Consider the following 16961-nt stretch of genomic DNA (forward strand, 5'->3'; position numbering starts at 1 on the left):
GAGAAATAGTTCCTCCAGGGCTTGAGAATCATTCTGGAATAAATTAATCGATTGCTGGAATAAATTAATTAATTGCTGGTTAGTGCCTTTTTCCGGTCTTCGAAGGAAACGCTACACGAGGACGTGGTAGAGTTAGAGAACAAAGGGGCCCTCAAGACGAGGTAATTGATAGGATCCGGTAAGACCGGATTGGCTAACAATCGGACACAGGTCAGACGGGTTACGGCAATATTTTTATTTTTAACGATATTTAAATCAATATTTTGGACTGTCTCAAAGCATCAAAGCAAATACCTATAATCACGAGGGTTTTCTTACAAATTAAGTTTTTACTTAAAATTATAATTATATATATATATATATTCTCACGTCACAAATTGATTCATTTATTACAGTCAAAACAATGCAGATCAATACGTATCACTACACAATCGAAAAGCAACAAAAGTGTTCGCTAACTGATTGAATTGCTTCAAATAAAAATTCAAAACAAAAAGCGCTACGCACAGCAAAATACATCCATCTCGTGCGGTGGCGCGAAAAGCAGTGACAGCAGCAACAAGCTTTCTCGTTTCTTGTGTGTCTTCTCTTCGCTGCGCTGAAACTTTATTTTTTTTTCTCTCGCTCTCCCACCATCGCTTTATAAGCTTATTGTTTGAATATTTTCCCGTTCGCATCGGAGTGGCGCTAGTGTTCTGATGCCTGAAATTTGACGGAGTTGACGGCATGTGACAATATCCTGAATCAACAAATTTAAAAATATATCCGTTATGGCCCTTGCGCAATTCACTATATTCGTCTTACACAACGTCTGAAAATATATAACAAAACACACCAACACAACGTAACGGAAAAACATCCCATGATCTTAATCTCAGTTATATCCTGCTTTAAAGGTAAAATATTGTATCGATGGGCTTGGTTTCGATTTCTTCTTTAACACAAGAATGATTCGTTTACAAATAAATTCTAATTCAGATCCTATCCAACCCTCGAACAAAATAAAGTTGAAACAATATTCCAATGAATCAGTATCAAATGCAAATGTCAAATGTCTTATGTTGAAACTTCATTGAGTTATTCAATATCACCTCATATTAACCACAATATATTTCTTCAGTTATAACGCTCAATTCCTGTCACAGGCATGCATACTGTTAGACAAATGAGTGCCACTTCGTCTAAGTAAAGTGAAAATTTCCTAAGATTTTATAATAAAACATACTTATTATTCACAATCATAGTTCACTACTTTAAACTATCAAACAAATCTAGTTCAACAAAACATATAGTTTTGCAATTCATAAACATCGATATTGTTATTCAGAATTGTTGCACACCCTGGACTAACGAAGCAACCCATTCAAGCAATCGAAGCAACCATCAATCAATCAAGCGATCATTCTATTTATGACACTCGAACAAGCAAGAATCAAATAAATTTAGCTCTCACGAAATACAACATTGGCGACGAGGAAAAACTCAAAATTTTCACCTTGACGAAGAGTTGCGGATTCAAGAATGCCGGAAGGGGACAACATTCAGCCCGACGGTAACCTGCTGTACGAGCGACTTCTGCAGCAGAACGAGCGGCTGGAAGCCCAGAACGCGAGGATGATGGAGATGCTGGAGCGCTTCAACCTGCAAGACGGTTCCAGTCGGACTTCAAACGGTCCGGAATTCATCATTGAAACGCTGGCGTCCAACATCCGGGAGTTCGTCTACGATCCCGACAACGGTCTCGTATTTGACCGGTGGTACCGCAAGTACGAAGACCTCTTCCTCAAGGACGGCGCGAAGCTCGACGACGCAGCTAAAGTCCGGTTGCTGCTGAGAAGCCTCAACGTGGCCGTGCACGACAAGTACGTCAACTTCGTGCTCCCGAAGCATCCCCGTGACATCGAGTTCAAGGAGACGGTGAAGAAGCTGACCGAGCTCTTCAGTGTCCAAGCCTCGCTGTTCAGCAAACGATACCAGTGCTTTCAACTGTCCAAGAGCGAGTCGGACGACTTCGTGACATACGCTGGCATCGTCAACAAGCACTGCGAGGACTTCGAACTCAAGAAACTCACGGCAGACCAATTCAAGAGTCTGCTGTTCATCTGCGGTTTGCGCTCTTCAAGAGATGCCGACATCCGCACGAGACTCCTGTCCATGCTCGAGGTCAACGCGGAGGGCGCATGCACTTTGGAAGCACTGATCACCGAATGCCATCGCCTCCAAAACCTCAAGCACGATACCGCCATGGTGGAACACAAGCCGGTAAGCTCAGTCTGCGCGGTCAAGCAAGATCGGGACAAGCCTTCACCGACGACGGGTTCCAGCTCCAGCGACAGCCAGTCAACGAAAACACAGTCCGTCCTACCACCATCGCCCTGCTGGTGCTGTGGCGACATGCATTTCGTTCGAGACTGCGCCTACAAACAGCACGTCTGCCAGGACTGCATGCAGACCGGCCACAAGGAAGGTTACTGCAGCTGCGTGCCCAAGAAGTCCAAGAACAAGCAGCAGACGAACGTCAACAGCCTGTATGCCGCCAACCGGGTCAACTCTACCTCGAAGCGTAAGTTCCTGACGGTGAACATCAACGGTTCCCAAGCATCTTTGCAGTTCGACACCGGCTCGGACATCACAGTGATCTCGCGGAAGCAGTGGTGCGACAACATGGATTCACCGCCGCTGTCTCCCACCAAGCAGATTGCCAGAACAGCCTCTGGTAAGTCACTGTCCCTACTCGGTGAGCTCCGATGCCGAGTCACACTCGGAGGCGTCACCAGAACCGGAACTTTCTATGTGACTGACAAGCAGATCAACCTGTTCGGTCTCGACTGGATCGAGCTTTTGAGCTGTGGGACACCCCGATGACAGCAGTATGCAGCAGCGTCACTGGAAAGGTTAACCGCGTCAAGCAGCAGCGTTCTCTTGCAGTCAAATCGCAAGGGGAGGCAAACATGAAAACAGGTCTAGGTCCGACCGATGCAGCTTCCAGCCCGTCCGAATCCACGGCATGGCACGAAGAACATCTCCGCTGGTACTGTTCCTAATATCTCACCGCTTGAAGATGGCGAGCGATCTGGATCACAGCGATCTGGATCGCACCAAGTCGCACCCTGTGCTGGTCTTAAGGGGGAGATGTTGCACACCCTGGACTAACGAAGCAACCCATTCAAGCAATCGAAGCAACCATCAATCAATCAAGCGATCATTCTATTTATGACACTCGAACAAGCAAGAATCAAATAAATTTAGCTCTCACGAAATACAACAAGAATTAAATCAATTCTTAATTTCCTATGATTGTTATAATGCTTAGAAACATCTAAAAATTTATTTATTTAATATTTAATCGGACAGAAAACTCACTATCAATCAATTTAATCTAAACCATGCATCTAAGCAAAATTATATGATATATGCCCGAATCAGAAACAGTTATTTAAAATGAGAACTACAGTTTCAGACTTTCTTGATGCCCTTTTATAAAGTAGTGATTGATAAACTTCAGTTATGTAACTAATCAGCACTTTTACCACCCAATGCTTAGTTAGCCTACTATATTATCCAGTAAATAGCATTTATTCTAGTGTCGTGCCATCATCAATAATTTAGAAACCTCTCGATAAATCTTCAACCATGTACCAACATCTATCTATTCTTCTGAGCAGTGAAAACTTCAGAAAACTTTAGTAAGACATTTTTTAAACAAAGTCCTGTGCAACAGTGTTACAAGTAATGTTCAACCATGTCATCTAAAAATCTTTATATCTAGCAACTTCGAATAACATTCCATACAATGAACATGAACACTTCCGAATAACCTCCTTACTAGAAAATCCTCTTATAACTTAATTCTTACTCAAAATATTCATTAAAGTTATCTAAGTCCAGACATGTCTTCGAAACAACAACATAAACATAAAGATAAAACTATCTGCCTTTCACTTCCATCGAACATCTGTTAATATCACAAAAGAAATGCAAATGAGCTCGTCACTAGCGCAGTTTCTGATTTGTCAATCTACTTGGCAGTTGATGCTCACTTACGCTACACCATATTGAAAACAACGAATTATTCCCCCGTTGCGTTTAATCTCTATCTTTAATATGTTAGCGTATAAAATGTAAACCATTATCTTCAGTTAGACTAAAACTGTTATCATTAGATATAACACAGCTGTACTTTGTTTCCAATCAAAAATCCTAACCATTGATTCGATGATATACACAACCTTTACCGGATTACAATTTAACGCCGAATAATATCCACAAACTTCTTTTTACAAGACCTTCCAGAAAAATCCACAATCCACCTCAACGCTTTACATCAGATTACACTGTGGATATTCACAAGCCTCTACTCCTCCTGGTCTTACAGCGAAAATTCACAAATCATCTCTATGCCAGGCATGAGTTGACATCCACAAGCCTCCTCAGCGTCAGTTTTACAGTTAATACCTCACCCTGGCTAGTGAACATCACTAGTCAAATTAACACCAGGCATTCAAGAAACATTAATTACATGACCTTCACTTTTCTCGAACCTCCGGAACATTGGCAGTGATCCTCTCTTGAATTAACATTTTCATCTTAGAACAAAATATATATAACCAATTATTGAACGTAACAAATGCCATTCGTTGAAGCTTTAGAAATTACAGATTAAACCAACTTTTAACCCAAGAACTACTCGTGAATAAACACTTCTGCTCATCTCTTGTGACAATTCACACCTTCTTTTAACTTACTACTTGGAGAGTAAACAGCTAGACAACTGAAAACTTTTCCCGTGAACAACCTTTTGTTCACCACCTATAATAATTATAGGGACAACTACAACCAATTCGTGAACAGCTAGACAACTGAACACTTTTCCCGTGAACAACCTTTTGTTCACTACCTATAATAATTATAGGGACAACTCATTACGATTCGTGAACAGCTAGACAACTGAACACTTTACCCGTGAACAACCATTTGTTCACCTCCTATAATAATTATAGGGACAACTACACGCAACCTAGACTTCGGTCAAATTGACCGAAAAACTCGGTAAATTTATCAGAAATTCTCTGATAGAGCGTCTCTATCAGAGAATTCTCCGTCAAAGCTTTATCAGACATTCTCTGATAAAGTTCATGAGGTTCACGGAGGCAGATTTGACAGATGAACTCCTTGGCAAAAGCTTTGTTGCCAAATCTCACCACTTGGGCAGCGCTAGCGTCGTTCCGGTAAAAATGCACGCACACCACTGCAACAGTATATTTGTATTGGTAAGGCTGAAATTTTGCTTTGGGAGAATGAAAACAAACGATGAAACAGTTTTAGAACATTTATTTTCATAATATTTAACACTGTTGAAGCACACTTTTATTGAGCTGGATCTACCGAATGAGGATTCGGTTCGGTTGGCCACGAGATTCTGGTTGTTCCAGATTTTCCGGTCATCGTACGGCCATAACCTGCAACAGAGGAAAAAATAAAGTGAAAATCTACCCGTACATGACAAAATACAGAATTACTTTCACTTTGCATTTAAATACACATTTAATTACACTTACTTGATAGTAACAGCGGCAGTTCAAACATTTTTTTTCTTAATTTTCACCACAGAAAATGGAAAAAACGGCACCGCTGCAGCGAACAAAACAGACGCGATATTTGGTTCAATTTGTCATGGCGGACATAGAGTTATCTAAGGCCGATCTCACGCACACTAGCATGCCATTTGTTTTGCTGGGCGGTACAAAATTTAACCTCAATCTTTTTCGTGTACGTACACGCAATACATGCGCACGTAGATAACTCTATTGACTGCTACGATGGGATGTTCAAATACTACGATGACATAACAAATTATAGGGTCGTTCAAATATTACGTACATTGAAAATTAAACAAGAAAATTTAAGTTTCGCATTTTTGGTTAAAATGTCAAAATGTCAAAATGTCAAAATGTCAAAATGTCAAAATGTCAAAATGTCAAAATGTCAAAATGTCAAAATGTCAAAATGTCAAAATGTCAAAATGTCAAAATGTCAAAATGTCAAAATGTCAAAATGTCAAAATGTCAAAATGTCAAAATGTCAAAATGTCAAAATGTCAAAATGTCAAAATGTCAAAATGTCAAAATGTCAAAATGTCAAAATGTCAAAATGTCAAAATGTCAAAATGTCAAAATGTCAAAATGTCAAAATGTCAAAATGTCAAAATGTCAAAATGTCAAAATGTCAAAATGTCAAAATGTCAAAATGTCAAAATGTCAAAATGTCAAATGTCAAAATGTCAAAATGTCAAAATGTCAAAATGTTAAAATGTTTAACATTTTATAATGTTTAACATTTTAACATTTTAACATTTTAATATTTTAACATTTTAACATTTTAACATTTTAACATTTTAACATTTTAACATTTTAATATTTTAACATTTTAACATTTTAACATTTTAACATTTTAACATTTTTAACATTTTAACATTTTAACATTTTAACATTTTAACATTTTAACATTTTAACATTTTAACATTTTAACATTTTAACATTTTAACATTTTAACATTTTAACATTTTAACATTTTAACATTTTAACATTTTAATATTTTAACATTTTAACATTTTAACATTTTAACATTTTAACATTTTAACATTTTAACATTTTAACATTTTAACATTTTAACATTTTAACATTTTAACATTTTAACATTTTAACATTTTAACATTTTAACATTTTAACATTTTAACATTTTAATATTTTAACATTTTAACATTTTAACATTTTAACATTTTAACATTTTAACATTTTAACATTTTAACATTTCTTGACTTTTTTTTGATAACGTCCTATAAACAAATGTAAACATTGAGTGTATCCCTTTCACACCTTATGTCAAAGTCCATCGGAGTAAGCGGGATACACTCAACACGCAACCTAGACTTCGGTCAAATTGACCGAAAAACTCGGTAAATTTATCAGAAATTCTCTGATAGAGCGTCTCTATCAGAGAATTCTCCGTCAAAGCTTTATCAGACATTCTCTGATAAAGTTCATGAGGTTCACGGAGGCAGATTTGACAGATGAACTCCTTGGCAAAAGCTTTGTTGCCAAATCTCACCACTTGGGCAGCGCTAGCGTCGTTCCGGTAAAAATGCACGCACACCACTGCAACAGTATATTTGTATTGGTAAGGCTGAAATTTTGCTTTGGGAGAATGAAAACAAACGATGAAACAGTTTTAGAACATTTATTTTCATAATATTTAACACTGTTGAAGCACACTTTTATTGAGCTGGATCTACCGAATGAGGATTCGGTTCGGTTGGCCACGAGATGCTGGTTGTTCCAGATTTTCCGGTCATCGTACGGCCATAACCTGCAACAGAGGAAAAATAAAGTGAAAATCTACCCGTACATGACAAAATACAGAATTACTTTCACTTTGCATTTAAATACACATTTAATTACACTTACTTGATAGTAACAGCGGCAGTTCAAACATTTTTTCTTAATTTTCACCACAGAAAATGGAAAAACGGCACCGCTGCAGCGAACAAAACAGACGCGATATTTGGTTCAATTTGTCATGGCGGACATTGACTGCTACGATGGGATGTTCAAATACTACGATGACATAACAAATTATAGGGTCGTTCAAATATTACGTACATTGAAAATTAAACAAGAAAATTTAAGTTTCGCATTTTTGGTTAAAATGTCAAAATGTCAAAATGTCAAAATGTCAAAATGTCAAAATGTCAAAATGTCAAAATGTCAAAATGTCAAAATGTCAAAATGTCAAAATGTCAAAATGTCAAAATGTCAAAATGTCAAAATGTCAAAATGTCAAAATGTCAAAATGTCAAAATGTCAAAATGTCAAAATGTCAAAATGTCAAATGTCAAAATGTCAAAGTGTCAAGTGTCAAAATGTCAAAATGTCAAAATGTCAAAATGTCAAAATGTCAAAATGTCAAAATGTCAAAATGTCAAAATGTCAAAATGTCAAAATGTCAAAATGTCAAAATGTCAAAATGTCAAAATGTCAATATGTCAAAATGTCAAAATGTCAAAATGTCAAAATGTTAAAATGTCAAAATGTCAAAATGTCAAAATGTCAAAATGTCAAAATGTCAAAATGTCAAAATGTCAAAATGTCAAAATGTTAAAATGTTTAACATTTTATAATGTTTAACATTTTAACATTTTAACATTTTAATATTTTAAAATCGTTAGCGGTTAAGATTTTGATTATTTATTGGTGATCGAATGTTTGATGGCCTCCAAATCCCGCATCGCAGTCGATTACCCCGCTTGACGTTCTGCTGCTGGCGCTTGTACGAGGAGGTGGCCAACGACATCAACTTCCGAGGCAGAGCATTTTCTGGACGGATTCCATGATCGTTCGCTGCTGGAACCAACTCGTGGCTAACCTGGTTTTAGAGATTCAACACCGGAAGGAGAGCGGACCTTGGGATCATGCTCCCGGAACAGAAACCGAGCTGACATTATTTCTCGCGACATGTTGCCGATGCAGTATGAACAGTTTTGGTTCAAGAGACCTAGCTGAGTCTCGACCACCAGCACTGGCCGCATGCCCCAAAGTTCCCACCGCAGAAGACTTCGACCCCGAGGATCTGGAGGAACACAATGCTGTTCCAAGACCCGAGCCTTACCTACTGAGCAGTTCTCTAGGATTTCGGTCATTCGATTTTTTTTGTATTTTTTAATCCTGAAACTTTTTTGGTGCCTTCGGTATGCCCAAAGAAGCCATTTTGCATCATTAGTTTGTCCATATAATTTTCCATACAAATTTGGCAGCTGGCCATACAAAAATGATGTATGACAATTCAAAAATCTGTATCTTTTGAAGGAATTTTTTGATCGGGTGACGACTATTTTCAAAAAAGTCACCTAAAAATGGATTTAACATGAAAACGGTGCACTTTATCAAAATTTCACTAAAGTACTTTTTGATTGCAAATTTGATTTTACATCGAAAAATGAAGTTGAAAAATTTTTGCGACCAATATTTCGATTTTTTGAAAAAATCAGTATCGATTCAAAAACTCATAACTCGCTCAATGATTTTTTGCACAACCTGGAAATTTCTGAAAAGTTGGCATTTTATGTCCTCTAAAACATATCAAAAAATAAAAAATAATAAAAATAGTGTTTTTTTGCAAATCAAGTTTTAGTGATAAAAAGTTAAACAAAAAAATTACCAAATTTTTTTTACCGTGTATCATTTTTTTCCAGTGTAGTCCATATCCATACCTACAACTTTGCCGAAGTTACCAAATCGATCAAAAAATTCCTTCAAAAGACATACAGATACAGATTTTTGAATTTTCATACATCATTTTTGTATGGACAGCTGCCAAATTTGTATGGAAAATTATATGGACAAACTAATGATGCAAAATGGCTTCTTTGGGCATACCGAAGGCACCGAAAAGTTTCAGCCGGATTAAAATACAAAAATAAAATTGAAGAAAAGACCGATTTCGTAGAGAATTGCTCTACTGTTAATACAGTGACTTCGCCGTACATTACGACAATACCGCTGTAATCTGCTTTGAATAAGCTGGTACGCTTCGCTCTACGCTTCTCGGAAGAGTACGCTGCTTTGTCCAAAACCGCGCGATTCCAATGAACTTCTGCATTGCTGCGCTGAACCCAAGAATCGTCAATGGAAACTTGTGCGTCGGCGGCCGTTGCAGCACGCTGCAGTCTTGGACAACCAAAGCATCCGTACACGCAAACCTGGCGCTTATCAGACCAATCTCTGATAATCGTCTATCAGAGATTCTCTGATAAACTTTTTGGTTTGAGTTCATCCAAGAAAACGACTTTAACGCACATTAGCACGACATTGTATCGTACACGAGAATTCACCTAATTCATCCAAAGATCGTTGCGCCCCAAGTGGCGGATATCGGCATAAGCCGTCATCTCAAACGAGGAGCATTCAGCGATTATGTGAAAAGGGGCATTCACAAATGACATTACCCAATTAATTATTTGGTAAATTTTGCAAAATTGTTTTTAAATTGTTTATTTGTCAAAATGTTAAAATGTTAAAATGTTAAAATGTAAAAATGTAAAAATGTTAAAATGTAAAAATGTAAAAATGTAAAAATGTTAAAATGTTAAAATGTTAAAATGTTAAAATGTTAAAATGTTAAAATGTTAAAATGTTAAAATGTTAAAATGTTAAAATGTTAAAATGTTAAAATGTTAAAATGTTAAAATGTTAAAATGTTAAAATGTTAAAATGTTAAAATGTTAAAATGTTAAAATGTTAAAATGTTAAAATGTTAAAATGTTAAAATGTTAAAATGTTAAAATGTTAAAATGTTAAAATGTTAAAATGTTAAAATGTTAAAATGTTAAAATGTTAAAATGTTAAAATGTTAAAATGTTAAAATGTTAAAATGTTAAAATGTTAAAATGTTAAAGTGTTAAAATGTTAAAATGTTAAAATGTTAAAATGTTAAAATATTAAAATGTTAAAATGTTAAAATGTTAAAATGTTAAAATGTTAAAATGTTAAAATGTTAAAATGTTAAAATGTTAAAATGTTAAAAATTAAAATGTTAAAATGTTAAAATGTTAAAATGTTAAAATGTTAAAATGTTAAAATGTTAAAATGTTAAAATGTTAAAATGTTAAAATGTTAAAATGTTAAAATGTTAAAATGTTAAAATGTTAAAATGTTAAAATGTTAAAATGTTAAAATGTTAAAATGTTAAAATGTTAAAATGTTAAAATGTTAAAATGTTAAAATGTTAAAATGTTAAAATGTTAAAATGTTAAAATGTTAAAATGTTAAAATGTTAAAATGTTAAAATGTTATAATGTTAAAATGTTAAAATGTTAAAATGTTAAAATGTTAAAATGTTAAAATGTTAAAATGTTAAAATGTTAAAATGTTAAAATGTTAAAATGTTAAAATGTTAAAATGTTAAAATGTTAAAATGTTAAAATGTTAAAATGTTAAAATGTTAAAATGTTAAAATGTTAAAATGTTAAAATGTTAAAATGTTAAAATGTTAAAATGTTAAAATGTTAAAATGTTAAATGTTAAAATGTTAAAATGTTAAAATGTTAAAATGTTAAATGTTAAAATGTTAAAATGTTAAAATGTTAAATATTAAAATGTTAAAATGTTAAATGTTAAAATGTTTAAATGTTAAAATGTTTAAAATGTCAAAAATGTCAAAATGTCAAATGTCAAAATGTCAAAATGTCAAAATGTCAAAAATGTCAAAATGTCAAAATGTCAAAATGTCAAAATGTCAAATATCAAAATGTCAATATGTTAACATTTTAAAATTTTAAAATTTTAACATGTTAACATGTCAACATTTCAACATGTTAACATTTCAAAATTTTAACATTTTAACATGTCAACATTTCAAAATTTCAAAATGTTAAAATTTTAAAATGTTTAACATTTATAATGTTAACATTTTAACATTTTAACATTTTAACATTTCTTTATTTTAACATTTTAACATTTTAACATTTTAACATTTTAACTATTAACATTTTAACATTTTAACATTTTAACATTTTAACATTTTAACATTTTAACATTTAACATTTTAACATTTTAACATTTTAACATTTTAACATTTTAACATTTTAACATTTTAACATTTTAACATTTTAACATTTTAACATTTTAACATTTTAACATTTTAACATTTTAACATTTTATTTTAACATTTTCTTTTTTTAACATTTTAACATTTTAACATAACATTTTAACATTTAACATTTTAACATTTTAACTTTTAACATTTTAACATTTAACATTTTAACATTTAACATTCAACATTTGCTGTTGACACAACTGTTAACATTTAACATTTTAACATTAACTTTTAACATTTTAACATTTTAACATTTAACATTTTAACATTTTAACATTTTTAACATTTTAACATTTTAACATTTTAACATTTTAACATTTTAACATTTTAACATTTTAACATTTTAACATTTTAACTTTTAACATTTAACATTTTAACATTTTAACATTTAACATTTTAACATTTTAATTTTAAATTTTAACATTTATTTAACATTTTAACATTTTAACATTTAACATTTTATTTTTTAACATTTTAACTTTATTTTAACACAACATTTGCTGACTAACATTAACAATGACACAACATTTTAACATTTTACAACTATTCCTTTATTTTAACATTTAAATTTTAACATTTTTGTTTAACATTTTGACTAACATTTTAACATTTTCATTTTAACATTTAACATTTAATTTAACATTTAACATTTAACATTTTGCATTTAATTTTAAACATTTTAACATTTTAACATTTTAACATTTTAACATTTAACATTTTAACATTTAACATTTAACATTTAGCATTTTACACATTTGATTAACAGCTTTAACATTTTACATTTTACAAACATTTTTATTTAACATTTTAACATTTTCATTTTTCTTTTACATTTATTTTACATTTTTTTATTAACATTTACATTTCTTATTTTAACTTTATTTGACAAATAAACAATTTAAAAACAATTTTGCAAAATTTACCAAATAATTAATTGGGTAATGTCATTTGTGAATGCCTTTTCCATAATCGCTGAATGCTCCCGTTTGAGATGACGGCTTATGCCGATATCCGCCACTTGGGGCGCAACGATCTTTGGATGAATTAGGGTGAATTCTCGTGTACGATACAATGTCGTGCTAATGTGTGCGTTAAAGTCGTTTTCTTGGATGAACTCAAACCAAAAAGTTTATCAGAGAATCTCTGATAGACGATTATCAGAATTGGTCTGATAAGCGCCAGGTTTGCTTGGATGCTTTTGGTTGTCCAAGACTGCAGCGTGCTGCAACCGGCCGCCGACGCACAAGTTTCCATGACGATTCTTGGGTTCAGCGCAGCAATGCAGAAGTTCATTGGAATCGCGCGGTTTTGGACAAAGCAACGTACTCTTCCGAGAAGCGTAGAGCGAAGCGTACCAGCTTATTCAAAGCAGATTACAGCGGTATTGTCGTAATGTACGGCGAAGTCACTGTATTAACAGTAGAGCAATTCTCTACGAAATCGGTCTTTTTTCTTCAATTTTATTTTTTGTATTTTTTAATCCGGCTGAAACTTTTTCGGTGCCTTCGGTATGCCCAAAGAAGCCATTTTGCATCATTAGTTTGTCCATATAATTTTCCATACAAATTTGGCAGCTGTCCATACAAAAATGATGTATGAAAATTCAAAAATCTGTATCTGTATGTCTTTTGAAGGAATTTTTTGATCGATTTGGTAACTTCGGCAAAGTTGTAGGTATGGATATGGACTACACTGGAAAAAAATGATACACGGTAAAAAAAATTTGGTAATTTTTTTGTTTAACTTTTTATCACTAAAACTTGATTTGCAAAAAACACTATTTTTATTATTTTTATTTTTTGATATGTTTTAGAGGACATAAAATGCCAACTTTTCAGAAATTTCCAGGTTGTGCAAAAAATCATTGAGCGAGTTATGAATTTTTGAATCGATACTGATTTTTTCAAAAAATCGAAATATTGGTCGCAAAAATTTTTCAACTTCATTTTTCGATGTAAAATCAAATTTGCAATCAAAAAGTACTTTAGTGAAATTTTGATAAAGTGCACCGTTTTCATGTTAAATCCATTTTTAGGTGACTTTTTTGAAAATAGTCGTCACCCGATCAAAAATTCCTTCAAAAGATACAGATTTTGAATTGTCATACATCATTTTGTATGGCCAGCTGCCAAATTTGTATGGAAAATTATATGGACAAACTAATGATGCAAAATGGCTTCTTTGGGCATACCGAAGGCACCAAAAAAGTTTCAGGATTAAAAAATACAAAAAAAATCGAATGACCGAAATCCTAGAGAACTGCTCAGTAGGTAAGGCTCGGGTCTTGGAACAGCATTGTGTTCCTCCAGATCCTCGGGGTCGAAGTCTTCTGCGGTGGGAACTTTGGGGCATGCGGCCAGTGCTGGTGGTCGAGACTCAGCTAGGTCTCTTGAACCAAAACTGTTCATACTGCATCGGCAACATGTCGCGAGAAATAATGTCAGCTCGGTTTCTGTTCCGGGAGCATGATCCCAAGGTCCGCTCTCCTTCCGGTGTTGAATCTCTAAAACCAGGTTAGCCACGAGTTGGTTCCAGCAGCGAACGATCATGGAATCCGTCCAGAAAAATGCTCTGCCTCGGAAGTTGATGTCGTTGGCCACCTCCTCGTACAAGCGCCAGCAGCAGAACGTCAAGCGGGGTAATCGACTGCGATGCGGGATTTGGAGGCCATCAAACATTCGATCACCAATAAATAATCAAAATCTTAACCGCTAACGATTTTCACAGCTGAAAAAAAGTTGTTTTGTTTGGTTCTTGACAACGTCAAACTTTGCGAAAGGTTTTCCGAGGCCTACTATTTGGGTTTTATGAAATTCAAGCAGCCAAACCTATTTTTCGAGCAGTTTTAACTTGGTTATAACTTTTAAAACCAGTTTTAATCTGACAGCTCGTTGTATGGGCAAAACCAGAGGTATAGCCGGTTTTAAGAGTTATAACCACTTTTGGTCTTATAACCGGTTATAACTCGCCCGTGCGAACGGGGTATTAAAGCAAGTTAAATCGGAAAGGTGAAAGTGAACGCTGCAAAGGTTTGAAAAAGAAGCTTTATCGCTCGGCTAGCGCGAAAGTGACATCCCCCTCGGGACCACCTTATAAAGATGCGCAAGAACAGCGCAAACAATAGTGTAGAACATCCCAAAACCCCCAGATGTCGGCATCACCCTCAAAAATGCAATTTTCTACCGAGCAGTCGAGATTTTTAGCCCATTTTTGGGGCAAATTTTATTTTCAAGCCGCTCCAAGGCCGCCATTTTGAAAAAAATGTCGAAAATTGTCTCCCAAATTCGAATCCGGGCCCAGATTGCCCGAAAAACGCACCTAAAACCGATTTTCAGGCAAAAAACGGAGAAAAACAAGGCCAACTACTGCAAAAGAGTTCCTGAAAAGTTGAGTCGGGTTTAGCCCAAGGCCAACTGCTGCAAAGATTGAGTCGGGTTTAGCCCAAGGCCAATCGCTCTAAAAAGTTGAGTCGGGTTTAGCCCAAGGCCAACTGCAGCAAAAGAGTTCCTGAAAAGTTGAGTCGGGTTTAGCCCAAGGCCAATCGCTCTAAAAAGTTGAGTCGGGTTTAGCCCAAGGCCAACTGCTGCAAAAGAGTTCCTGAAAAGTTGAGTCGGGTTTAGCCCAAGGCCAACTGCAGCTTAACAGTTCCTGAAATGTTGAGTCGGAGTTAGTCTAAGACCAACTGCTGAAAAAAAAAGGAAAAGTTGTTGAGAATTTGAGTCGAATTTGGTCCGAAGCTAATTGCAGTTACCGAAGGAATCGAGTTAAGTTATTTTAAATGAGAAGAACATAACTACTGTGAGGACAAAAGTCTGTAAAAGATTAGATAATAACATGAAAGAATTTTACAAAATAAAATAAAATAAATTAAATATTTGACCATGCAAATTAAAAATAGACGCATTCTGTCCAAGGAAAGTTGCTGATAAGTCTTAGAAAATTGTTCCAATATAATGAGTCAATATTAATGGTTAAAGTACATTGAAACGAAAATAAATCGCAAAAATGTAAGTGGCCAGCCTTACTGCATAATGTTTACCGCAGAAAGGATTCTCTGAACAGTTCACATTTCACAGAATTTACAGGGAAGGAAGGATGGAACACTATTGCCTGCGCAGAACTCACCAAAAGAGAATAATGGAAGCTCATCAATTATAGCTGTAGGGTCTGATCCGCTGAGTGTCATGCCCCTTGGCAGATAAGCTGAGAGAGAACAGCGTGTGGGGAAAACCCGAAGAGAAAGAGTTAGTTGAGTGGTAGCTGTGAACGAGGACGGTGCTGGCGGCATTCCGGACATGTGGTCAGAGGGCGGTCGGGAGGATGATCGGCAGCCTGCGAGCTGCGTCCGGAATGGCGAGGACCCCACAAAGTTGGCGACGAGGATTAACTACAGGTATTTAAGGTACAAGTGCTAAGTCGGGCCATGGTTTTGATGCCGCCTATGGTGGCGTTATTTTCAAGTGATCTACAAAAAAAGAAACAGTACACAGAAAAAAATAATGTAAATTTGGAAGCTGTAATTTTGGAAGGTTGAATATTACCTCTTTTATGATGTAATTTTACCTCAATTTAGACTGAAAAAGTGACATTACACCAGAAAAGTGGTAAAATTACACATTTCCAGAGGTAAAATTACACATTTTTCTGACATAAAAGATGTACCACTTCCCAGATGTAATATTACCATGATTTTTTTCTGTGTAAGGAGGAGGAGTAACGGTCTCTCTCTCTCTCTCTCTTATCGAGTTATTTTCGTTCGCACGTATTGCGTGTGCGTGCATAAGGGGAAGTGAGCTTGGATTTTGTCGGCAAGCAGCAAAGGCAAATCGTGCGCTGGTGTGCGTATGCGAAACGTCACAAAGCTGTTTGTTTTTGTAAAGTTGAAAGAAGGTGTTGAACTTGATGATGGTAGTGGTGCCTTGGTTGGTTGTGTTTATGGATTCACAACGAATTGTTTACATTTTTCTGACACACACACATGGGAAAGTCAAATGCTCGGGTGCGTTTAGTGTTCCACGACCAAGAAGGATAGTTGACAGATTGGCTTGACGTAGGATTCGATGATTCAACGTAGGACTACAATAAGCTTGACGTAAAACTTTGTTAGGGCATCTCCAGCGCTGGGGTGCAAATCAAATTTGCACCCGGCTCGTGAATACCGAGATCAAATTTGCCACCTTGAAAAAATTCCGTCATCCCCACCGCTAGGGTAGCAAATTTGCCACCGAAACAAGCCCACCGCGGGGGGCAAATATGGGTTTTTATCATTTTTTGCTCTCGTTTACCTTCAAAATCAATAATTATGTGTTGAT

At 35.0% G+C, this 16961-nt stretch overlaps 1 protein-coding gene and 2 long non-coding RNA genes across 3 annotated transcripts; 1 reads left to right on the forward strand and 2 right to left on the reverse strand.

Annotated features, from left to right (window-relative positions):
* Window positions 1-1521: 1521 nt before the first annotated feature.
* LOC119769089 lies at window positions 1522-3153 on the forward strand. Its single transcript, XM_038260992.1, has 2 exons — window positions 1522-2716; window positions 3062-3153. Exons 1-2 carry the CDS (start codon window positions 1522-1524, stop codon window positions 3151-3153), a joined length of 1287 nt encoding a protein of 428 aa, XP_038116920.1.
* A 2158-nt stretch (window positions 3154-5311) lies between these two features.
* Window positions 5312-5702, reverse strand: LOC119770384. Its single transcript, XR_005278797.1, has 2 exons — window positions 5559-5702; window positions 5312-5459 (listed from the first exon to the last, which is right to left on the reverse strand). It is a non-coding gene; the product is annotated as an uncharacterized LOC119770384 (long non-coding RNA).
* A 1515-nt stretch (window positions 5703-7217) lies between these two features.
* LOC119770540 lies at window positions 7218-7588 on the reverse strand. Its single transcript, XR_005278882.1, has 2 exons — window positions 7464-7588; window positions 7218-7365 (listed from the first exon to the last, which is right to left on the reverse strand). It is a non-coding gene; the product is annotated as an uncharacterized LOC119770540 (long non-coding RNA).
* Window positions 7589-16961: the final 9373 nt, after the last annotated feature.

Source organism: Culex quinquefasciatus, chromosome 3, assembly GCF_015732765.1.
Source record: "Culex quinquefasciatus strain JHB chromosome 3, VPISU_Cqui_1.0_pri_paternal, whole genome shotgun sequence".
NCBI classification, from domain to species: domain Eukaryota; kingdom Metazoa; phylum Arthropoda; class Insecta; order Diptera; family Culicidae; genus Culex; species Culex quinquefasciatus.